Below are 23,021 nucleotides of genomic sequence, written 5' to 3'. Positions count from 1 at the left end.
CGACAGTGGAGGCCGATCACTCTGCTTGATACTGCATACAAGATCCTCGCCAAGGTTTTGAGTTTGCGATTACGGCCCCATCTTACCGACATCATCTGGGAGGCTTGGGTGTCATTGATCATAAGATGCAGAGCAGGGCCCTTCTGGGCAAGTTGGTGGTTCGTGGCCTCACCTCAGGTGCAGAGTCTTGGAAGCTCTTCTTACAGCGAGGGCTTCTGAGGAACACCCCATGCAGTGGGGGAGAGTGGCAGCCTTCACATAGATGGATCTTCTCAGAGGCTCAGCAGCCTTCACATACATGGATCTTCTCAGAGGTACCCCTTACGGGGAAGGGCTTCCTTCTGATGAGGAGTCTTCACAAAGTATGGCAGAGACTAGCAGGGGGTCTCATCCGTGCTCCGCCCAGATGCAGAGAGGAGTTTGAGCGCCAGCCCCTTATGTGGCACTCAAAGATCAGAGATCAGGAGGGACGTATGCTTGGACAGCGGACTCACATTGGTTGGGCACAGTGAGACAATGGTCCAGCAGGGTCCTTTGGCCGTTGGAGCAGACTACCTATTGAGAGAGAGGCGAGGCTTGACACCCTAGCGCATCTGCGAGGGACAGGGCAGCGGATGGGCGAGATTGACTTAGCCATTCTTGAGTTTTGGTGGGTTGGACTTCACGTTTGAAGAGATAGCAGATGGTTGGGGCAGTTTTCCCGTACTGGTGTTTCCTTGAGGATGTTGATGCAGCACGACAGCACGCACTGTGGCTTCTTCCGTGTAGGACCTAGAGGCCTACTTCAGCCACTCAGTGAGAGAGACCCCGAGATGGATGGGAGTCTTGATGGGATTCACTGGCAGATGATCAAAGTGGTAGGACGTTTGGGGAAGGAGTGGCACATTGACCCTCCCAGTATCTCAGAGCAGGACGCCTCTAGATGGTGCCTTTGGCTGTGGGAGTGTAGACCCCTGAGGGAGGTCCAGTGGGATCCGGGAGAGTGGTTATGGCCCTGCAGGGGCGGTCTAGCTGAGCTGGTGGATGAGGTGCCCTTCTTTTCCTACACCACACGGATTGGTAGGAGGCTTCAGATGGACTTGTCGAGGCGGAATTTTTCGAGGGAGAGACATTGGGTGACCCAGAGAGTGCCCCAGGATGTTCGCTCCAGGTTTTGGACGCGGTTGTGGTCCAGCTTGCGGCCGAGGAAGATCTCATACTTCTTCTGGCTGGCTGCCCATGGAGGCTTGCCCATCAGACTGTGGTTGGAGCAGATGCGAGCGGAGGGGCAATGCCATTGTTGCTCTGATGGTGTCATGGAGACTATCCCGCATTGCCTGTGGAGCTGTCGTAGCGTAGTGAGGATCTGGATGGGAGCCCTCAGGATCATGACACATATGCAGAGTCTTCATAGAGACTACACCTGGGGGATGGTGGCTTGGTTGATAGAGGGAGGGGACACGGTTTAGATTGATGAGATCTCCCCAACCTACCGGATACAGGGTCAGAGCATCCAGAGGATTGCACTCCACGAGGCAGTCCCTCCTGACAGCCAAGCTCCTCCTCCTCCTAGGGAGGACAGTGTTTGGGAGGTGGTAGCCAGCATCACGGCTTGGAACATTTGGGTTGCTCGCTGCAGCCTTGTGATGGTGAGCACCCGGTTCCACCCTTGGCTACCCTAGTTGCCATCTGGCAGGATATCATTTACACTCTACGGTCCACCTGGGAGCGTGGGACTTATTGAGAGGCGTGCTCGTTTCTGCAAGGCTTGGCCTGTAGGAGTTTTCTACATCTTCACTCCGCGAGGGATTCAGTCCCCCCACTTGGCTGTTAGCCCCAGTTCCAGAGATCCCCTAGGCAGTGAGTTGGGTTTCTCTGGAACAGGCTGGTTTCTTTCTTTCAGCCTTTTTTGGTTTTTTCCATACTCAGCACCTTCGGGGCTGCTGTCTTGTATGAAAATTTTCAAGCATTAATAGAAGGTTGCTTTCTTTGAAAGAAAAAGAAGAAGAAGAAGAAGTAATTGGTCCTCTACTAACTGATGCTTTATACCGCCTTACGAAGTAAGCACACTTTCTTAACCTATCTTGGGAAGAGCATTCCAGTCGTTAGTTCACATAGACTTCCCAGACTTCAGATTCATAAACCCTGAGTTTACATCCAGTAGTCTTAAAGATCTGCTACCTCTGGTGGAGCTATACTTAGGAATGTTATGTTGAGGGGCGATCTCAACAGCATGTGCAGTGCACTAACTTGTAAACTGCTAGAAAGGCATATGGGTTACATTGTGAGTTCTCTCTAGTTGGCCCTCTTCCCTCCATCTCCATTCTCTCCTTTCTCCCCTAAACTTGGGCATGGTTACAGAGCATTTGGTTGTCTTCAAATAGGTCTTAAACCTAATCAGTGCTGTATATATTCATTCTTTTCAACTAATCTAGTGTACAGTTAGTCTTTTGTTATCCTAGTTGTGCCCTCTCTCCTCTCCTCGTTCCAACTTTGCCATGTTGATGAACCCTGAGTCCTAGTCTTCTTCTTTGCAAGAACGTTGTCGTAGGGCAGTCCATTACATGATGTAGCTGCAGCAGTAGGTATGGGACAGGCCAACAACCAATCTGGGCCTGTTATACGGCCCAAAAGGAGAAAATGCTATTTACAAAAATACTTATCTAAGATTAGGGCTCAAAAGGAGAAAATACTATTTACAAAAATACATGTAAGGAGGGGATATATAAATTCAAAATTAGGGCATCCATGCCATGCCCTTTTTGGGCACATGCCGTTATAATGGCATTCCAAGAGACCACATTCTGCAGTGGCATTTTGTAAAAAATAATTCTCGAATCATCCAGGCTTTTATACTTGCCAAACTCATGGACGAGGGCTATCCCCACAACAACATCCTACTCCTATTTGTTGCTACCAATAGAAGCATGAATCTGTCGACCCTCTTCTAGGGCTGCCACCTTGCCACATGCATCCAAAGTGTAGATGAAGGTGATCTTGTCCGGTTCAAAGCTTTTGCCAATGTTCGAGCAAAGAGCTACACACACACACTACCAAAGCCAAGAATTTACATGGCCATCATCGGTTAGATTGGGTTAGTTAGCTAGGTCTTTATCCATAGAATGGCTCGTTCGTAAAGACCTTATTTAGTCGAATCTTTTGTAAACCACTAAAGCAAAGTCAAAGAGACTTGATTTTGGCATATAAATTCTACATATGTGGATACTAACAGGTAGACTTTCTTACCTAGACGAGGCATAACCCATGTTTTTTGATTCTAGAGAGGCCTTGGAAACTCAATTCAGAGCATATCAAATCACCCTCAATCTCCCATGTATTAAGTGACGTCATAAGTAAGTTTCATTTACCTTAGTGTATTTGTTGCAATTGTGGTTGACATAACCTTCGAAATTTTCTTTGTGGCGTTGCTCGTACGGTTCGTAGATTGTCCATAGTGTCCTTTTGTCGTGCCCTACTATAATCACATAACCAACCAAACAACCCAAACCCTTACATTGAAGTCTTTGATCAACTCCCTACAATCCGCTGCCGTACATCAATGTTGCCAAACAACGTGAAGTTTGTTCGCTAGTGGTGCTGAATCCTTCTGCTGACCTTAAATCTACTAGCCAACACTGGCTTTCAATTTTCCTGTAGTTTTGAAAGCTTTGGTACATTTGGAATAGCTAGCTTGTGTTTCCATGTTGATCAATAGAGGCGCACATACAAGGGTGCTCCTTATTGTAAGGAGCTACCAACAAGGGCTTCTTGCAAGCTACATAGTAGAGATCTTTGAAGCTTGGGTCCTTGAAGGTGAAAATCTAAAGGTCATCAAGTGCATCAAGTTTTTTTGTAGACTTACATACACATGACCATGTACCAAGCTCCCACATGAAATAAAGAGATATTGAGCAATAATACACAATCGATTGGTTCAAGATCAAATGAATGTAGTCGTTAAGTAAGCTAGGTAGCTAGGTTTCCAGAGGATAGGATCTTGAAGTGAATACAAGAGACTTGGCGGGTGCCTCTAGTAGGCCTGAGACAGGCCTGCAGACCCCCGCACTACTCCGGTCAGATGTCGGCCCCTCCATGACCTCGAAACAGGGGCAGACAGCCATGCCTAGGGCCATGAACATGTAGACCTCCATGGTGAACCCCCTCTGCCTCTTTGGGGCGGGCAAACCCACAACAATGGCCCTAACAGTCCCTCACATGGGCGGGCAAACCCACAACCAAGGCCCTCACTCAAGGAGACAGGAGATGAACTCTAACATTTCCTCTCAGCTCTTGGATTATGAATCTTCCGGACGGAGCTGGAATGATCGCTAAGCAGCTGTTGTTGTGCCAAGGGCTTGGTTAAGAGTCCGCCTTGTTGTCCTCCGTCCTGCAATACGTCAACTGGATCACGTCATCAAGAACCTTCTCCTGGACATAGTAGCCTTAACAACGTAAAGGGTGGTAGGATCTACTTAATTACAGCACACACAGTAAATTGACAAGTAATTATGCACCACAGATTAAATCACAAGAGAGCTAGAGCGCTCCTTTTTAGATACAAGGACATCGATTGGCCCCAAATGTTGGCGCTCCTTGCGGTATGCATTTGAAGCCAAGCGGCTGATTACAAAGGTCTCTGGGAAGATGCACCACAGGCAAACCAACGCCTGCAGACTCCCTGTCCAGCCCACCCCATAATTCCCTTCTCAACTCCAAATAGTGAAATGGCATCCAATTACTCAACAACCCTGTGTCCTCAGCCAACCAAATTATGCAGCAGAGACCCCAAAAGCATGCACTGTCTGTGCCACACCTGCAATTGCACAACCAAGTGCCCAACCAGCCAGACACGGCTGCACAACTGCAAGACAGCTCCCACACAGCTATATTTTGGTGCAATCAAACCAAATCGCTATCCCAAGACAGGTCGAAATCAACCTGGGGCTTTCCTGGCCACAAACCACTGCATAAATCCACCTTCCCTGCGAGGAATCAATTCCAACGCAATAACCAGCCAGCAACAAGGCAAAGAGAAGCCTTCCTTCGCCAAGAATCCTCTGAAAACAGGTCATGGGGCTGGAAAACCCTAAATCCAGCGAGAAACATTAGATCCAGCTCTGGCCTGGCCCAGAAACAGCTTAGGAGAAGTCTTCCAAGCCTGGAGAACAGCAAAACCAGCAACAACAGCCCAAAAAGCAAGCAGAAAACAGGTTGAAATCCCTGTAGACAGCTCCTGTTCAGCCAGAAACAATTCACAGCACCTGGTAGCAGCTCTTGGACAGCCCAAAAACCAATCGCAACTCCTGGAACAACTCCTGATCAACTGTGAATTTCCTAGGCAGGTCCCTGGGCAAATTGCGATTTCTCCTGCAACTCCCTGGCAGCCTCCTGGGAGATTGCGATTTTGATCTGGTAGCACTTGGCAGGCTTTGGCAGGTGGCAAATTCCTCTGGCAGCTCTAGTAGGCTCTGGCAAACCTTGAAATCTGCTATGGCTCCTTCTGGGGCTATTTCTGGCCTTCTAGATCCAAAAGAAGGCCCATGTGCTGAAAGTAGCAATTTTTAATTGCACTATTCTTTTGGCCCCTTGTTGCACACTTTGGCCCTAGGAATTAATTGCCTAGTAATTGGGCGCACATTCACAATTCCCAAGGGCCCACTAGGGAATTTTAATTCCCCAAGTCCCGCACACATGGCCGGACCCTCGCGTCCCAAAGGCTCAAGGCAGTTACGCGCAAATTACGAGAGCCGCAAAACCAACGTCCTACAACCCCACGTCCTCGTGACAGTGGTACTCGATCTCAATTTACTTGGTGCGAGCATGAAACACAAGATTCGTGGCAAGAGCAATACAACTCTGATTGTCACTGTGGAAGCACACCTCACAATTTAGCATTGGATCCTTAGATGTCATAGTTTACCATGAGACCAAAAGGAGGCTCTATTTTTTTGTTTAAAATTATTTTGGATCCTTGTCTGGCCTCATGGGTTTTGCATATGAGAAATGTCTAGCCATGAGGACACTTGAGGAAATCATAATGCATAGCCAACAAAGACTCATCACGGCTCTTTTTCAAGGCGAGGGACCCCAGAGCATGGGCAAAAGTAGAAATGAGCTACATATGATGCACTAGGGCATGCGATGTCACATATGTATCCTTCCTGAAGAGGGGGCCCTCATACTTGACAAAGGGTCTAGGTATTGTATATCTAGGGGAATTTTGGTTGTGACTAAGGAATTACAAGTTGATGGTAAGAGATATATCCTAGACATTTCGGGAGGGTGTCGTCCTACCACACCACTTGTTAGTTTGATAGAGCTACGTGATATGAACTGCATATATAGAAAGAAAGAAAGAAAGATATATTAACGTCCTCGGGAGGCCTCACGGCCCTATGGGACAAAACACACACAAAAGAGATAAACACCAAACATAGGCCCCACGGGCCTATGGGACAAAACACACACAAAAGAGATAAACACCAAGCATTAGTTATAGACTGAGAGTCTCTTGGGAGCGTGTATAGAGAGGTGTAAGCCTTGAATGGACCAATGATCATTCAATCACTCCACAATTATCATCCTTTGTGTACATGTATATGTCTCTTTGATTTTTATTGTCTTGGGTGCTAGCAACTTGCTTCTTATATCACTTCTTATGAGTACTATTGTTACTACAACACTTTGTTTTGGTTTGATAGACCCTTACGGTCTTCCATAAACATTGACAACTCTCTCTCTCCCCCCTCTCCCTCTCTTCTCTCTCTCTCTCTCACACACACACACACACACACCCCCCCCCCCCCCACACACACACACACTCTTTGTTCAGTTTGATTGTTTGAATAGCTCTGTATTTTTAATGCTGGATATATTCTAGTATTATTAAGGTATATTTAATGGGTTTTGCAGTTTTGACTTGCTAAGGAGCAATGGAGAAACGACAATGTATGATTTATTACGTGCATAATTTTTTCTAGAGAAGGTAAACATATTTTCAATTCATAGCTATTCTTCCTCTACTTTGAGCAATTCTAGATTTTTTATTTTTATAAAAGCAATATTAGACATCTCATTGCCATTCTTATGTTTTGGCAGCCTTGAATTGTAAGTTTCATCTACAATGTCCTATACTTCATGTAGGTCTAGCAGTTTGTGATCTGCTATTATCAAACTGTCTAGTTCATGCTATAGGTTTTGATTTCTAATTTGATGTTTCTTGATCGTGACTAGGGCTATTTTGATTCATATGTGCCTCAAGGTCACCTTGATCGATGCAAAATATATTGACACATCTTGAGATTTGGTTCAATATCGAGAACAAACTCCAAATGCTCAAAAATTGCTTCAAAGTTATATATCCAATGGTCGCTCTTGGATGATTGTTGGAGATATCATAGCCAAAGAGTGTGGTGATGTAATGTGTTAGTGTGAAGTACTAGGTGATCTAGTACTAGTCTACGTGAGTGAGTCTTGTGTGAGTGCCACGTGTCATCATGGGACTTATCCCATAAGCACTAGGTGCTAGTGTGTGAGTGAGTAGCCTATATAAGGCTTGTACTTCACTTGTCTTGTTACACTTGATGGATGAATGAAAGCCTTCTTCATGTCTTCATTTGAGCATTATTTCCTCACACCCACACTCTCTCTCTCTCTTCACCATGTTTCTAACATGGTATCAGAGCCACCTTCCATGGCTGCCACGTCATCCCAGTTCTAACCCCAATCCAAAACCCTAATTCTGCTTCAGCCCTTCTTCTTGCAGCCGCCTCAGCCCTGCTCAATTCGACCTCAGATTCAGCCCTTTTTCGCCTCCTTTCAGCGGCTTTCTATCCTATTAGGGTTTTGCTCGGCCGCCTTCACTGCTCCCTCCATTTTGCCTCTGTTTTGTAGCTTCCTGTGCCCCATTTCTGACTGTCTAGCCTCTCCACAGCTTGCTGGCCAACTCGTTTGCAAAAGGCGCCTGCATACAAGCTGATTCGAAGTTGTTTCATCCCCGTTTTTAGGGTTTGCAGGCTGCTACAGCAGAAGCCGACCATCCGTGGGCAGTGGTTGCAGATTTTTGCGGTCTTTTGACCTGTTTTGGAGCTGCTCTTGCATTTCCGCACCATGTAGAGGTTGCTGCTGCAGAACTGCCTCTTCTAGACATATTCTCGGGGCTGTTTCTAGCTTTCAGCTCTTGTAGAACAGCCGTTTTTGGAACTTGTGACTTGCTGCAACATTTCGGAACCCTCTAGAGAGTCGCTTGATCATTTTGGAGCTGGTCTACTGAAGTGCTTCTCACATTTCAAGATATATTGCTGCATTTGTCGCTCCTCCAGCTACCTTCTTGAGGATTTTGGATGTGCTCCAGCTTCTATTCACTCATTCTTACACTTCATGCTGCTGGACACATTTATTCTAGCATTTCTCAAGCTGTTGGTTCATTTCAGAGCCCTAGGCAAGCTCCTTTATTGGCTGGTTATCTATTTCAGCTTGCTGCCTTTGCTACCTCAGTTTGACACTGTGGAGCCTCGTCATAGTGGTGAAGATTCATCAACACTACTTGCATCTAGGGATGAGCAGCATTGGCGCATCTTGGTGTGAGGTTGGTCAACAAACTACTTCATCATCTTGACCTCACTACTTCAGCCAAGGAGACACGGGACAAGCTCGAGAATATATACGTCACATCTATTGGACCTGAGGAGCAAGCTCTATCTGCTACATGGTTGTAAGACACGTTATAGCAAGAGGGAAAATAAATACTGAACAATGTCTGGCCTAGAGGCTGAATACAACTGTAAAGAAACAAGTTCTGTATGAAGGGAGAACCCTCACTACAAAAGAGAGAACTAAAGACTGCTGTAACGAACTGAACCGGGCTAAGGATTAACTGAAGAAGGGCTGGAAGGGGCTGTTGGGCTGTTGGGCTGCTGTAGACTCTCCTGCCTTGATCCTGATCCTTGGAGCTATTGCTGCTAAGGGCTAGAGCACTAGAAGACTTGGATGAAGAATGAGACCAATGGGCTGGCGGCTGGCCTTATATAGGCTTTTAGGGAAGATTGATGGACCTGGTCAACTCCTACTGTTGACTAGGTCGATCAAAAGGAAATGCCGACAAAAAAAAGTCAACGAAATAGTCAAACCTGAGTTTTTTGACTTGCAATGTCTTCTAAGGCTTCTTGGCAGTATTTGATGGCGCTGCAGCCTGTAGGAAGCATGCTATGGGCTGTGGATGCTCGCAACATCCCCTTTTGCTGAAACTTGAACTAATTTGTATGGAGAGAGCCACCTGGGATACTGAAGGATGGAAATAACCTGTGAAAAGGACTTCTGCAACATCCGTATACTTGGCTCGTGGATCCTGATTTGATGGAACTGAATACCTAGCTCATGAATCCTGATTTGACGAAACTGGATCCTAAGGTCTTTTGCTGACTTCTTGTAAGGAAGATTTGTTGTGAGGGAGACATCTTGGTCCTGCTGTAGTATTTTGTCCTGTTGAGAGCCCTCTGAATTACTGAAATCAAAGGTCGAGGCAGATCTCTTTTAAGCCAAGAAATGAACTTGGACCCATGGCCTAGGATCTTGACATCCAAGCCTTGGTTCTGCTAATCTGGTTGGACTTCGAACTGGTGCCACCATCGTGTCCCCAAGATGATGTCCGCTGCCTGCGTAGATGCGACCTTGAGTGGCCGACAGTCTACCCAGCCCAAGACCTTCAGAGTGGCTGAAGCTACCTACATGTTGCTCTCTATCTGCTGCCCCGAAAATGCACCTTCAAGGCAATAGGTTCCGTTGGCGTAAGAGTCAACTGAACCTTCTTAGCTGCTTTGATGGAAATGATGTCCTCTGAACTGCCCGAATTTGCCAGGATAAGGACCTTCTGACCACTAATCTGTCCATAGAACTGAAACATATTGGAAAACTGACGAGGCTCCCCCCTTCTACTGATCTTCAAGCTCCTCGATGACCACTAAGGTTGTCCCTGTAAGAGTTGAAGGTGTAGGTGAACTACTTGACGCGGCTCCTTTTGCTCGAAGCTTCTGGTAATGTGGGCAATCTTCTTTCTTATGGCCTGGCACATGACAATGGAAGCATCGGTTCTCTTTGGCATAGGTTGCTCGTGTTGTTGCATTCAAGTATCCGCCATGGCTGTTGCTATCCTCCACCATCCAGCTATTCTTCTGCTGCCCATTCCCACCATCACTTGGCATGGAATCTTGGGACTTCATACTGTTGACCTGCTTGGATCCTTGATCCTTGTGCATGAGCTCGAAATTCTAAGCAAGCTCGTATGCACTCTCATAATCCCGTGGCCTGAAACTTCTGACATACCACTGGATGTTTGTACGTAGTCCATGGAGAAACTTGCTCAGTTTTTGATTTCCCTCCAGACCGTATAAACACCTGGGTGAACTTGTTGGTGTAATGATTCACCGTCTTAGTATCCCCCTGGCGCATCTCGTAGAACTGACTCTGAAATCTGTCCAAGTGCTTAGATGGTAGGAACCGTGATGGGTGTCTTTCACAAACTCCATCCACCCCCCTGAGGTGTCTCCTCATGTGCATCATAGTCGTCCTTCTACCACTTGAGCCACCAGGTGACCGCCTTGCCTGTGAGGTGCATGGATGCTAGGATGCACCGCTCGTCGTCATTCGTAGGCACAGCTGAAAAGTAACTTTCAAACTGGTTGAGTCACGAAGTCAACACTAGTGAAGTTGAGCTTCCCAAGAAAAGAATGTTTGATGGGCGGTTGGACTCTCTCCCTTTCCTCCCCTTGTGGTTGGAGTAGAGAAATGAGGAGTTGCCGGTCCCATTCTTCCTTCTCCTCCCAAGCGGTATGCTCTCTGAGCTCCCTGGCCTCCTGAGCCTCACGATCTCGAAGTTCCTTGGCTTCCCGAGCCTCACGATCTCGGAGTTCCTTGGCTTCCAGAGCCTCAGGACCGTGTTCTTCTTTCGCCTCTGGAGCTGCTCTGTTGCATTCTCTGGCGGCCTGCTCACGATCGTCCTGCATTACCTAGAGCTTAACCATGCGGTTGAAGAGACTCTCGGAGTGCTGTTGCTGGATTTGCATCATAGTCTGCATCGTGGCTATCATGGCAGACATCGGAACTTCTGCAAGGTTCTTTTGTGGAAGGGTTTGGGAAGCGGATCTCTCATCCCCACCCGTGTTGGACTTCACTTGTTTGTACCATAAAACAGTGGGGTTGTCCCTAAACTGACCCTCCCTATCTCAGGAAAGAAATCTGAAACTCTGATACCAATGTAATAGGGAGACATCCTCTCTCTTGCTCACTACTATCTTAACTCAAGGAATGATGCTCTCAAAACACAACTGGAACTGTGGAGTGAGTGCTAGAATTGGAGGGAGAGGATATAGCGGGCCTCCAAGAGGGAAAATAAATACTGAACAATGTTTGGCCCCAAGGGCTGAATACAACTGTAAAGAATCCTCACTACAAAAGAGAGAAGTATAGACTGCTGTACCGGACTGAACTGGGCTGAGAATTAACTGAAGAAGGGCTGGAAGGGGCTGCTGGGCTGCTGTAGATCTCTTGCCCTGATCCTGATCCTTGGAGCTAAGAGCTAGAGCACTAGAAGACTTGCATGAAGAATGAGGCCAATGGGCTGGCCTTATATAGGCTTTAAGGGCCGATTGACCAACCTGGTGGGCTGGTCAATGCCGATCGTTGACCAGGCCGATCAAAAATCAACATCGACCAAAAAGTCAAACCTGCATTTTTTGACCTACAGTCTTCTGTGGCAGTATTTGATGGCGCTGCAGACTGTAGGAAGCATGACAGGGGCTGTGGATGCCTGTGAAAGCAAGGTTAGGGTAAAGGAGGATTGGGGCAAGGGCCCCTTTGAGAAGGAGGGGTGGTAGAGGATGAAGAGCAGCTCAGATAAGAGCCCAAAGCAGTTTGCAAAGGGAGGAGGATAGAGAAGGAAAGGGGATGAGCAGGAAGAAAGGAAGCGAGAGGGGAAGAGAAGTGGAAAGGGGGGTATGGGGCTAGCAGGGAGGAGACAAAGCAGGCAGCAGTGCTATGCACACCCCCTTTGGAGCAAACATGAGATTGTATAGATTGTTCCTGCAACGCTTCATTTGTGACGACTGAGTCTAGCTGCCATGTAAAGGCCATTTGTTGTTACTCAGAGCTTGGATTGAGAATTTCTTTTTTGGAAACTTTTTTTTTGAAAGAAAAAAATCAATGTTTTGTATTATGTCTCAAAAGACAAGATAGTAACCTTAAGTTCCGGTTACAACGTGTTGAACCAGTAAAGATGAACAAAAAGAACCAAGAACATAAGAAAACAAATGGAGATAAAACATTAGTTATAGACTGAGAGTCTATTGATTTAGCTTGGAAGTCTTTGATCAATGCCTTGCCATGTTGAAAGACAACCCATTTGCCCTTCGTTTTTGGCCGCCTGTACCTTTGCAAGCTTTGAGGTTTTTAATCCTTAGTTGAGCTTTTGTGAGTTCCTCTGACATCCACACTCGTAATTCTTTCAACTTATTAGATTGTCTGATAATTTGAGTTCTTTCAACTTTTGTATTGACAGTAAGGATTGCATGCGCTCCTTCTTGACCAATCTCAAACTCCAAATCTGCCCATTGAATGCTTGGTAAAGCTTTGCTGATTTTTTTACGAGACTCTGTATAAGAGTTTTCTGGTAAACCTTGGATCCTGAGCATTTTTGAGTTGCACAGTTTTTCAGCTTGCTCTACAAATCCAGTTTTAGCCTGTGCCTTTGTTCTACAGTCTCTCCTTGCATATTTCCCTTGTTGCTCCCCCTGTTTCTCCCCTCACTCACTGCTCTAGTGCTCTCTCAGCCTACGCTCTCTCAGCCTACGCCGCTCAGCTCTACGCTCCAGCCTACGCCCCAGCCTACACCACCCCCTCCCTACGCCCCAGCCTATGCTCAGCCTACGCTCTACGCTCAGCTCTACGCTCCCTACGCTCAGCCTCTATGCTCCCTATGCTCAGCCTACGCCTATGCCTTTCCTACGCTCAGCCTCCCTACGCTCAGCTCCCTACGCTCCCTACGCTCAGCCTACCCCTCCGCCTCTCCTACGCCTCAGCTCCCTACGCTCAGCCTCCCCTATGCTCAGCCTTCCCTACGCTCTACACCTCCCCTCCCTACGCTCAGCCTATCCCTCCGCTCCGTTCAGCCTACCCCGGCTCCGTTCAGCCTCCTCTCCTACGCTCTTCCTCCGCTCAGCCTACCTAGCCACCCCCTCCCTACGCTCAGCCTACCTAGCCACCCCCCTCTCTGCCCACCCCGCTCTGCCCTACCCACTCGCGCTAACCCCCTGTTGGTGCTGCTCCTCCCACTCCCGCTTCAGCTCCTCCTGCTCCCGCTAATCTCCTCGCCACCTTAGCCTCTCCTTCTCCACCTCCTGGCTGCCTCTCCACCTCAGGCTTCCACCCGGCCTCGCCACCACCTCGCACTGGGCATGCGTCCCATCATGGGGGGGGAGCCGGTGCTCCCGCTCCCGGTCGGACACTAAGACTTGCACCCAAAAAAAAATCAGTCCAAGAGAAACGGGGGACAAAGCCAAGAAAGACGACAACAAAGCAAACGACGCAACTGAAACATTGAGGATGTGAACACACGTTACAACCAAAGTGGACTTGAGGTAAACAACAAGGCAAAGGCAGGACCCGCCTCAGCTTCTTTAGCCTCTATCCCTACCTCGACCTCAGCTCCCGCTACAGTTTCAGCTTCAGTTTCAGTTCCAGCCTCAGCTCCCTCTATCTCTATCTCTACTTCGACCTCAGCCCCTGCTTCAGGCTCTGCTCCAGTTCCAGTCTCAGCTCCCTCTACATCTATATCAGTGACATACTCATGCCCATGGCGCCGGTTGTTCCCTTGGTCTCGTCTCCTGTTACAGCCCTCGCACCGCTTATGACCCCTACTTCGGAGGTGTCATACACTATTCCGCATTACGCTTCACTCTCCCCTCTCCCTCTTAGTGAGCCGACGCTCCCACACCCTGTTGGGACTGCCTGACTAGCATCCTATGTTAGATATTGAATTACCTTGCAATCCTATGTCAGAGATTCAATGAGTACAAGGCATTGCCAGCTGATCTCAAGTCAGCCATAATATTTGCAAACACTTAAACCTATGGAATCCAAGGGATCTAATCACCAAGACAAAGATGTCAAAGACAAAATTGTTATGTCCAAGTTTAAGGGTGACACATGTGCCCCCAATGAGCTGGAGGAATGGTGAGTAAAATGGAAGATTATTTTCAATTGTACTCTAAGAGTAATCAAAGCAAGGTAAGATTTGTTGTGCTACATTTAGAGGATTATGCACATACTTGGTGGAGGCACATTCAGCAAGAAGGTAATGCTATCTTGGGATGACTTCAAGGAGCAAATGTTCCAGACATTTGTATAACACAACAGGGTTCAGTAAGGAACTACATCAAAAGGTTTTTGGAAGCTCTCTCTGTTTGCCCATGGGATAGATGATAGAAACAAGCTGCTCAGGTTCCTTCATGAACTCCATCCTAGCATAGTTGCTGATGTGTAAGCTCAGAACCCTTGCCCTCTTAAAGAGGTCATGAGGTTGGGCGAGCTCTATGAGCCTAAGTACAACCGCAAGGAGAGGGGTGTGGGCATTGGTCACATGGACAGCAAGCCTAATAAACAAGAGTTACCCCCAAGGGTTTCCAAGCAAGTGGTACCCTTTCCCACAATCACTTCTATCCCTAGATATCCCTTAGTTTATGGCAACCATGTGAGCACCCTCAAGCCCCATAAGGTTGAGGAAGCAAAACCTTAAAACAGGCCGAGCTCCAGGGATGATTCAAAGGACAAGAAGGACAAAGTGGTTAAACAGTTATCTCAGGCCATCATTGAAGATAGGAAGAAGAAAAATCTCTGCTATCTTTGTGGTGAAAAAAGGACCCCAGAGCATAGAGGCGTGTGCAAGGCAAAGGCAGGAGCTACACTGAGTATGATCATTGAGATTGAGGATGACCCCCTTCTAGAGGACCCTGCAACAGAGACATAATTACATGAGTGTGAAGTTGAAGACGAGGTTGATGTGGAGTCTACTCATGGATCCAAAAGGGAACCCTCCTTCCCATTTGACCTTGGTGGGTCCACTCCACGTGATACCATGGTTAATGGTGGCTGCCAATGAGGCAGCCAAGGATATGCCAGCAATCTCACACATCTCATTCTTGAATGCAAGATAATATACTCTCATTGACAGCTGAGCCTTGTTTGCTCCAAGCTGAACTAGGATATCAACTCCTAGACTAGCAGTCAACACCCTAGCCAATCGCTTGTTACCCAGGTTAACCTTCAAATCATGAGACTCACAAAAGGATTGTAGTGCGTCTAGGTTACCCAGGTTAACCTTCAAATCATGAGACTCACAAAAGGACTGTAGTGCGTCTAGGTGTCTCTGGAGCCCCTCTGTTGAGAAAGATAAGAGAGCCACGTCATCTGCGTAGAGCAATATCTGGATTAGCGCATCCGCAAGAGAGTAACCTACACCCCCCTGTGTCTACATCACTGCCTCAAGCTCGTCAATGTAGAGGCCAAACAAGGTAGGCGACAAAGGATACCCTTGTTTGACCCCGATGGTGCTCATGATCTCGTTTGTCCACTTGGATCCTGTCCAAACTCTGCCTGAAACTTTCTCGTAAAGTGACATGACAGCCCAAATGATCTCTTGGTCATAACCCAAGTCCTGTAGGCGCCGTATGAGGCAGGCTCTTGGAACCGTGTCAAATGCCTTGCGAAAATCCACAAAGCAACAATAAACCCTCTGCTTCCGTGACCTCGCCTCCTCGATCATACATCTGAGCGTGAGAATGTGGTCCATGGTTCCATGATCATGCCGGAATCCGACCTGTCCTGTTGCTCTAAGTCCTCGACACTCTGCAAGTCTGCTAACCTCGGAGTCGTACTGATGCATAAATCTTGGACATGACATGTCCAATCATAATGGTCATGTAGTTCTCCGGGCTCATGGAATCCCCTGCCTTGTGGATGGGTGAGATAGTGTTAATGGTCCAAGTGTGTGGAAACCCCAAACAAACACCTTCATTAAAAAGCTTTGCTAAGATCGGGGCTAGGAGGTTAATCCCATATGCAATGAACCCAGTGCATAACCCCTCATGATCCTTCGCTCGGCCATTATGAAGTTTCATTACGGCATCCTTTACCCCTCCTCTAGTGAAGAGGGTGCAGGATGTGGGACGAGGCATGTGTGAGAGATGTCATAAAGTGTGCGTGCATAATCAAACCAAATCTGAGTGTCAGTGAGTGACGGAGGGGACCGTCCTTCTAGAAATCTCCGCCAGAAGTTCTTAGAGTTGTTACTAAATAAAATGTTCAGTACCTCCTCCTTGTTCCGACAAACGAATTCTAGTTTCTTTCTTCGTACGAGTCTACGGTATTTGCATAACGGTATTTGCATAGCGTATTTGGTGCGCTCGGAAGACTATTTTTGGTTTCGAATCTGAGTTGACGACGTAAAGCCTTACACTCATCATCGTATCAACTATTACAGGGTACGGTTTCAGGGGGTGGTGGGTGGGTGGAGCGGGTGGTGTGGGGAAAAGCGTTTTGTTGGAATCGGAGTCCTAGTGTGTGTGGTCCTAGAGTCCTAGGAGTGTCCTATAGTTGTGTGAGTGTGAAGAGTCTTGAGGCCACTTGTGCCACCTCATGTGGTAGATGTGATTCCTCACCTAGATTATAGGATCTAGATTCTCTTGTGTGTGACCTCATCTATGAGGTGTCTGTGTGGGAAGATAAGGCTTGCCCAGCCTATAAAAGAGGCTATGTACTTGTTGTGAAGATATCTATCAATCCACATCAGTTCGTGCCTCAGCTCGTCTTCAATCATGTGTCTCTCACCTTCTCCCCATTTTCAACAGTTGGTATCAGAGCCATGTTGAAGCTCCTGCCTGATGGCATTCCTCTCCTTGTGATTTCCTCTTCTTCTTAGCCTCTCCTTGAGGTGATGAGCGGAGGAAGCATCCTGCCCATCCTTCGCTGCCACACCTGCGCCACTCTCCTGCCATGTCTCCACTTTGCTGCGCCACTCTGCTGCGCCACTTTTCTGCTGCGCCACTCTTCTGCTCCACTTTTCTGCTGCGCCACTCTTCTGCCGCCTCTCCGCTATCTTCTCTGATGCTGCGCCATTCTGCCCGCTCTCTGTTCGCTCTTCTACTAGCCCACGCTGCTGCTCCCGCTTCTGCTCTACGCTGCGCCATTCTGCCCGCTATCTCCTCCGCTATCTCCTCTGTTTGCTACCTTTAGCCTCCCTCGCAACTGCTCCCTCGCTCAACGCTGATGGTACCCCCAGCGAGGTTCGAACTCACGACCATTCGCTTAAGAGGCGATTGCACTACCGCTGTGCTATAGAGGCGATTGCACTACCTCCTGCGTTGACTGGTGAGCTGCTGGCTGAGAAGATGCCCGCAACTGCTTAAGAGCCGACAGCACTGCTGCATGAAGGAGCTGATCTACGTCGACATGTGCTACGGATACTCACGCTGGACTGTTGCGCCGTACAAACTGGCCTATTGTCCGTACAGCCGGCCTTGAAATGTGCGCTATCTTCTGCAAACAGTCCGTCTGAGATATTCTGCCTACTCTCATGCTCATGCTCACACTTTTCCAGCTCCTTTCTGAGCCCAAAACCCTAAATTGCGATTTTGAAGATTTTTGCCCCATTTTGGGTGAATTTGTTGGGGCTTTTATGGTTTGAAGCTTCCCTAGTATTGCTAGAACACTCTGCTCTAGGAAATTTTGAAAAGCCCCAATTTTCTGCAAACCCTAATTTTGCAGCAACCCTAACCCTAAAATTTAGGGCTTTTCTGTTCCGTGTCTTCCTTTGGCATAATTGAAGCTTCTACCATGTAAAATTTGGGCCTTTGTTGAAATCTGAGTAACCATTGTAAGGGATTTAGACACTGGCTGTAATAACAGCTAAGACCTTCCCACCAATGGATAGCATAAAAAACTCCTCGTTCATCAAGAAATTCTCAGGGAGCAATTTCCCAACTTGGCAGACAAAACTCCGGCTTCTTCTTATGCAAGAAGGCATATGGAATATCACCAATGGCAAGGAGCCAAAACCCCAAGGTGATGATGCTAGAATTAGTTGGTGAGAGAACCAAAATGATAAAGCAATGGCTATCATTGGCCTAGCTTTAGCTGACAACCTTATCCACCATGTGGATTTTGATAAGACAACAAACGACGTTTGGGAAAAGTTAGAGAATTTGTTTGGAAATAAGATCAATAATTCCAAAGTATTTCTCAAACAAAAACTCTTCAAGCTCAAGATGAAGGAAACTGAAACCCTCAATGAACACTTGAGCAATCTTGGGTCAATTCTCCAACAATTATCTACCATCGGAGCCATTGTTGAAGATGATGATCAAGTTGCTGTACTTCTCTCCAGTATTGAAGAATTTCCAAGTACAATGAGATCCTTGCTGTCCTAAGAGTCAGCCGCAATATGAGCTTTAAGGATATGGTAGCTCATCTCATTGATGAGGACCGTAGGCTTACAGAGAAAGCAGAATCTTCCTTTAAATCTGGCAAAGCATTCTTTCTCAAGAATAAGCCCAAGGAGAACGGAAAACCTCTTAAATGTAATTACTGTCAGAAACTTGGCCATCCAGAGGATCGTTGCTTCAAGAAAATGGCAAAGGTACAAGCCAAAGAACATGCCAATCTGGTTGCGAAGCAGAGCGAGGACGAAGACGATGAAGCTACACCTTCTGGATCTGAGGAACAAGCCTGCACTGCTGCTATTTCTGGTCTATCCCTCCATGAGGTGATAGATGAAGAGTGGGCTTTCTAGAGTCATGTGTGTTAGGTACTCTGCCTTGGGTAGTCCCCCTATAATGATGTAATAATTTGTCATTTTGTGTGCCTTGTCCTATAAAAGGCTCCACTTATTTCCATGTACCCAGTTAGGAGACAGGGGGGTTGTTGTGTCTTTCCTTTATCAGGCCTGGCCGAGTTCCAGGATGTTGGTGTACTCCCTAGACCTATGAGTTGGTCATGCATCCATGCTCAGATTTGAGTCTTTGATCACGTTGACACCTAAGCGATGAGAGTGCTTGGTTCAACCTCTGAATTATGCTCAGCTGTTAGCCTCTGAGATTGCCTGGGATGCACAGTCTGGATGATGTCATAATTTCTCACCCTAGCTCCGAAGGGGGGTTTGTTGGAATCGGAGTCCTAGTGTGTGTTGTCCTAGAGTCCTAGGAGTGTCCTAAAGTTGTGTGAGTGTGAAGAGTCTTGAGGCCACTTGTGCCACCTCATGTGGTAGATGTGATTCCTCACCTAGATTATAGGATCTAGATTCTCTTGTGTGTGACCTCATCTATGAGGTGTCTGTGTGGGAAGATAAGGCTTGCCCAGCCTATAAAGGAGGCTATGTACTTGCTGTGAAGATATCTATCAATCCACATCAGTTCGTGCCTCAGCTCGTCTCCAATCATGTGTCTCTCACCTTCTCCCCATTTTCAACAGCGTGAATGGCAGCCTCGTGTAGTGAGCGGGTGACAAGGGTAGCATGATCCTCTAAAAGGGGTATGAAGTCAATATAAGCGAGAAGTATGTACAGACGGCCAGAGTAAGAAGGTGAGTGATCCCGATCAAAGCGTATATCGTGGTAGGTGGAGTAAGAACTGAGTGGGGTGGAAGGTGCTATGCGAAGGGGGTGAAGATGCTAAAGAAAAAGTATGTATGATTAGCCCTTGGGGGGAGAGATGCTACAGTGAAGTTAGTAATGCGAGATGTGAAGGCAGGGGATCCCATGATGTAATCAATAACACTGGAGCCCCCCCCATGTGGAAAGCATGTGAAACCACCTGAAGTAGGCCATCTGTCAAGACCATTATAGATAATGAGATCATGTATCCTGCCGAGGTCTAATAGGGCCCTGCCTATAAGATGAAAATGGACCTCCCTTGTCAGCCGAAACCCATAGCATACCTGCCTCCTCAAGGTCAATATCTGGCAGTAGAGTGAAATCATCTCTGAAGTCAAGAAGTGGTACCTGACGGGCCCTTGTCCTCGCGTTGAAGTCCCCCACTAGGAGGACTTCTCCGCGGCTAGAGAAGTAAACAATGGATTGATAAAGAGCAGCAAATGGGATGTCTCATCATCACCTCGGATATCTCTAGCAAAGTGGGAGGTCTCAAGGGGGAAGTAGCAAACTGCGACAAACAGATCCTGGCTGTCCATGTGTCGAATCCGGATCCAAAGAAATCTGGAATGTGTATCTCTCTGCTCTACTGAAATGGTCCCCAGAAGTGTGGATTTGAAAAGAACTGCAACTCTACCTGAACCTTGAACTCCTCCGGCACCCCTCGTCTCATCTCTGTAGGCAGACTCCCATGTATATCCGCTGACTACTAAAAGAGGGCGCTCTGGACTCTGATGTGTCTCTGTATAAAAGACTATGTCGTGGCCTGTATAGGATTCCAAGAAGTTCCCTGGTTCTGACCATAAGTTACCATTACAGTTCCAAATGGTGTAGGATAGGATCTCGGATATCTCATAGACCACGCTTCCCTATGTAAGGGAGGGGATAGGTGTCCTACAGGGGCCTATAAGAAGTCGTCCCTCTCGTACCACTGCCCACTTTCCCTCCTTCGGGGCTTGATCCCGCTGCTGCAGCAAAGAGCGCCTCTCCTCAACCTGTAGAGGTGTGAGGTCCTCATCCATAGAGATCGCTGGCTGATCTCGAAGGACTGACCTGCGTCGTAGAGGTGAAAGTCGTGCGTGAGTGTCATGGAACCATATAATTAGGGGTTGCTCTCGGTTGGGATCTCTCCCCATCTACCATGCCCTCTCTATCCTGTGCTAAGCCACACCCAGGGTAGTGGCCACGAACGCAGTCGCATCTACCATCGGTGTAGCCTCAGTGCGTGGGATCCCGCGTACTCTGATGTTGAGAGCCTTACTGGCTTTCTGCTGCTGCTCCATGAGGGTAGCCGAAACGGTTACCCTTGTGGGTTCTCGTTTGGCCACGTGAACCCATCTGGAAGTCTCCTCAATAGCAGGGTGCCTCGACCACCGGGGTACTCCATGGGACATTGTGTATGGCTGTGACCTCTTGTCGGAGCAACATGATATTATGTCTTAGTCCCTGAATGAGACCCGCCTGCTCCTGAATGGCCCTAGCCTACTCCTGTATGATGCAGCTCTGGTCCTGGTTGAAGCGGACCTGCTTCCGTGCGAAGCGAGTCAGCTCCATCTCACGCTCACGGAAACTATGTATCTCCATGAGCAAGGTCTCACAGGCCTGTGGTGTATCAGCCCACCCATGTCCATGCTGAAACTGTGATGACTGTGGCATGAAAGTGTGGGACTAAAGGCCTTGATCTCCAAGGTAATTTCTTTGAGTGCCTGCAGTATAGGATTCAATGGTCCAATACCATCCTAATGCAAACCCTAGGAAACAGACATATGTGAAGGACCCTCCGTAGTGATAACTTCGTTAGGATCCCTCCTTCAATTTGATCGGCCTCAGTTGATCCCATGCCAAGATAGCCAACCCCCCAGATCTATTAGCATCAGCAACAATTTCCATTTCAGGAATGGCAATTAAATTGCCACAACTGGTTGCTTTCTTTATTGATTGGAAGACTTCCTAGGAGGCATTATTCAACTGGTATATAATGTGTCAAAGCACTGTCTGCCCGATATGGAAGCTTATAAGCACTGTTTAAGGTCTGTTTAGAACAGTATATAAAGAAGTGTTTAGATACACTCTATAGGAATATATGACACTGTTTGAACAGTAATAACTCTCTGCTCAGTCATGAAATAGGATCACTGTTTAAGTTGGACCTGCCTGTACAGTAATTGCTGCCTGTTCTTGAATGCAAGATAATATACTCTCATCGACAGCTGAGCCTTGTTTACTCCAAGCTGAATAGCTTGTGCCCTCACAAGCCAAGGTCTCTCACATGGATTCCAGGTACCTTGTACATGATTACTTGCTGTCCTATCATTCTACTCCTTGCTACTATCATTTCTGCCAGCTGTACCTAGTGATTAGGGCAGATTTAACTAGTTGTAGGCTAGCTTAGTTACATTGGTATCAGAGTTGCTTTTCAGGGATTTTTGTGGGAAAATCATATCATTTTGTTTTGAAAATTGGAGCATCTTATGTTGCTCCCAAGGGCTACCTCTGTGCAAAAATTCATCGACAGAAGTGGCCTAGATACTGTTCTGCCACGTGTCAGGCTGCTATATGGCAGAAATTTTGTTTTTTTCAGATTTGCAATTTTTAAAATTCAAACTGATCGCAATGTCCACCTGATCAAAAGCCTTCCTCCAGCTTGACACAGCCTTCCAGATGATGGCATACCTCCATTGAGTTAGAGATTTTTGTTCCATGACCTCAGGCCGACACATGTTACCATGGCTGGCCCTATCTTCGTCCATGATGTTAGCAACCAAGGGTGATCACGGATGTTAGTATGACATGTAGATGGTTTGTGAGTATTGGACTTGACATGGACATATTGCCACCTTTTTAGTATAGTCTCGAGGCTCCATCTATTCGGCTTAGTTATTGTAAGGCAAACCAGGTCATTTTGGGAGGTTCTCGTACAGCTCCACACGAAGAGGACCTGGTTAGCACCTAGCAAGCTTAGCTTTTACAGAGAGCACTATCCACAAATCTGAGAGGAGGGTTTCATCGACCTGGTGGCTACACTCGAACCCGCCTCCCCCAAGATTTGACGATCTTGATTAGGCAGTTTCATGTTTCTTTTTACAGAGTACTATACAGGCTAAGGGCATCCCTCAAGAGGGCTGCATTTGCACTCTATGCGAATGCAGGAGGTTAAGTCAGAGGAGCACTTTGCTTTGAGATGTTATGTGCACTATGAGATCCATGGCCGTCACCATTGTCTATTCAGAGATGGATTCATATACCTCTCCAACCTGTTGGTCCATTTGAATTAGAGACAGGTAGCAATTTTTTTTCATGAGGCCCTATGACACAGAGACAAGTTGCTCAGGATACAGACACGAGATCATGA

General features: G+C 47.3%; 1 protein-coding gene and 1 non-coding gene across 3 annotated transcripts in view; one reads left to right on the top strand and one right to left on the bottom strand.

The window, feature by feature from the left end:
• LOC147906255 (uncharacterized) overlaps positions 1 to 23,021 on the top strand; it is a 43,703-nt gene that overhangs the window by 7,143 nt on the left and 13,539 nt on the right. For both annotated transcript variants that reach the window (XM_087377454.1, XM_087377447.1), the window contains one exon: positions 6,892 to 6,964. In XM_087377454.1, coding sequence (XP_087233580.1) covers positions 6,892 to 6,897 — 6 coding nt within the window. In that variant the 3' untranslated portion in view covers positions 6,898 to 6,964. The remainder of the gene's footprint in view (positions 1 to 6,891; positions 6,965 to 23,021) is intronic.
• TRNAK-CUU (transfer RNA lysine (anticodon CUU)) lies at positions 17,297 to 17,368 on the bottom strand. Its single transcript has one exon. It is a non-coding gene; the product is annotated as a tRNA-Lys (tRNA).

This window comes from Dipteris shenzhenensis, chromosome 1 (assembly GCF_047967505.1).
Source record: "Dipteris shenzhenensis isolate YYH24624 ecotype China chromosome 1, Dip_SZ_1.0, whole genome shotgun sequence".
Taxonomy (NCBI): domain Eukaryota; kingdom Viridiplantae; phylum Streptophyta; class Polypodiopsida; order Gleicheniales; family Dipteridaceae; genus Dipteris; species Dipteris shenzhenensis.
Note: the sequence above shows the minus strand (reverse complement) of the source record. Positions and strands in the feature narration are given on the sequence as shown.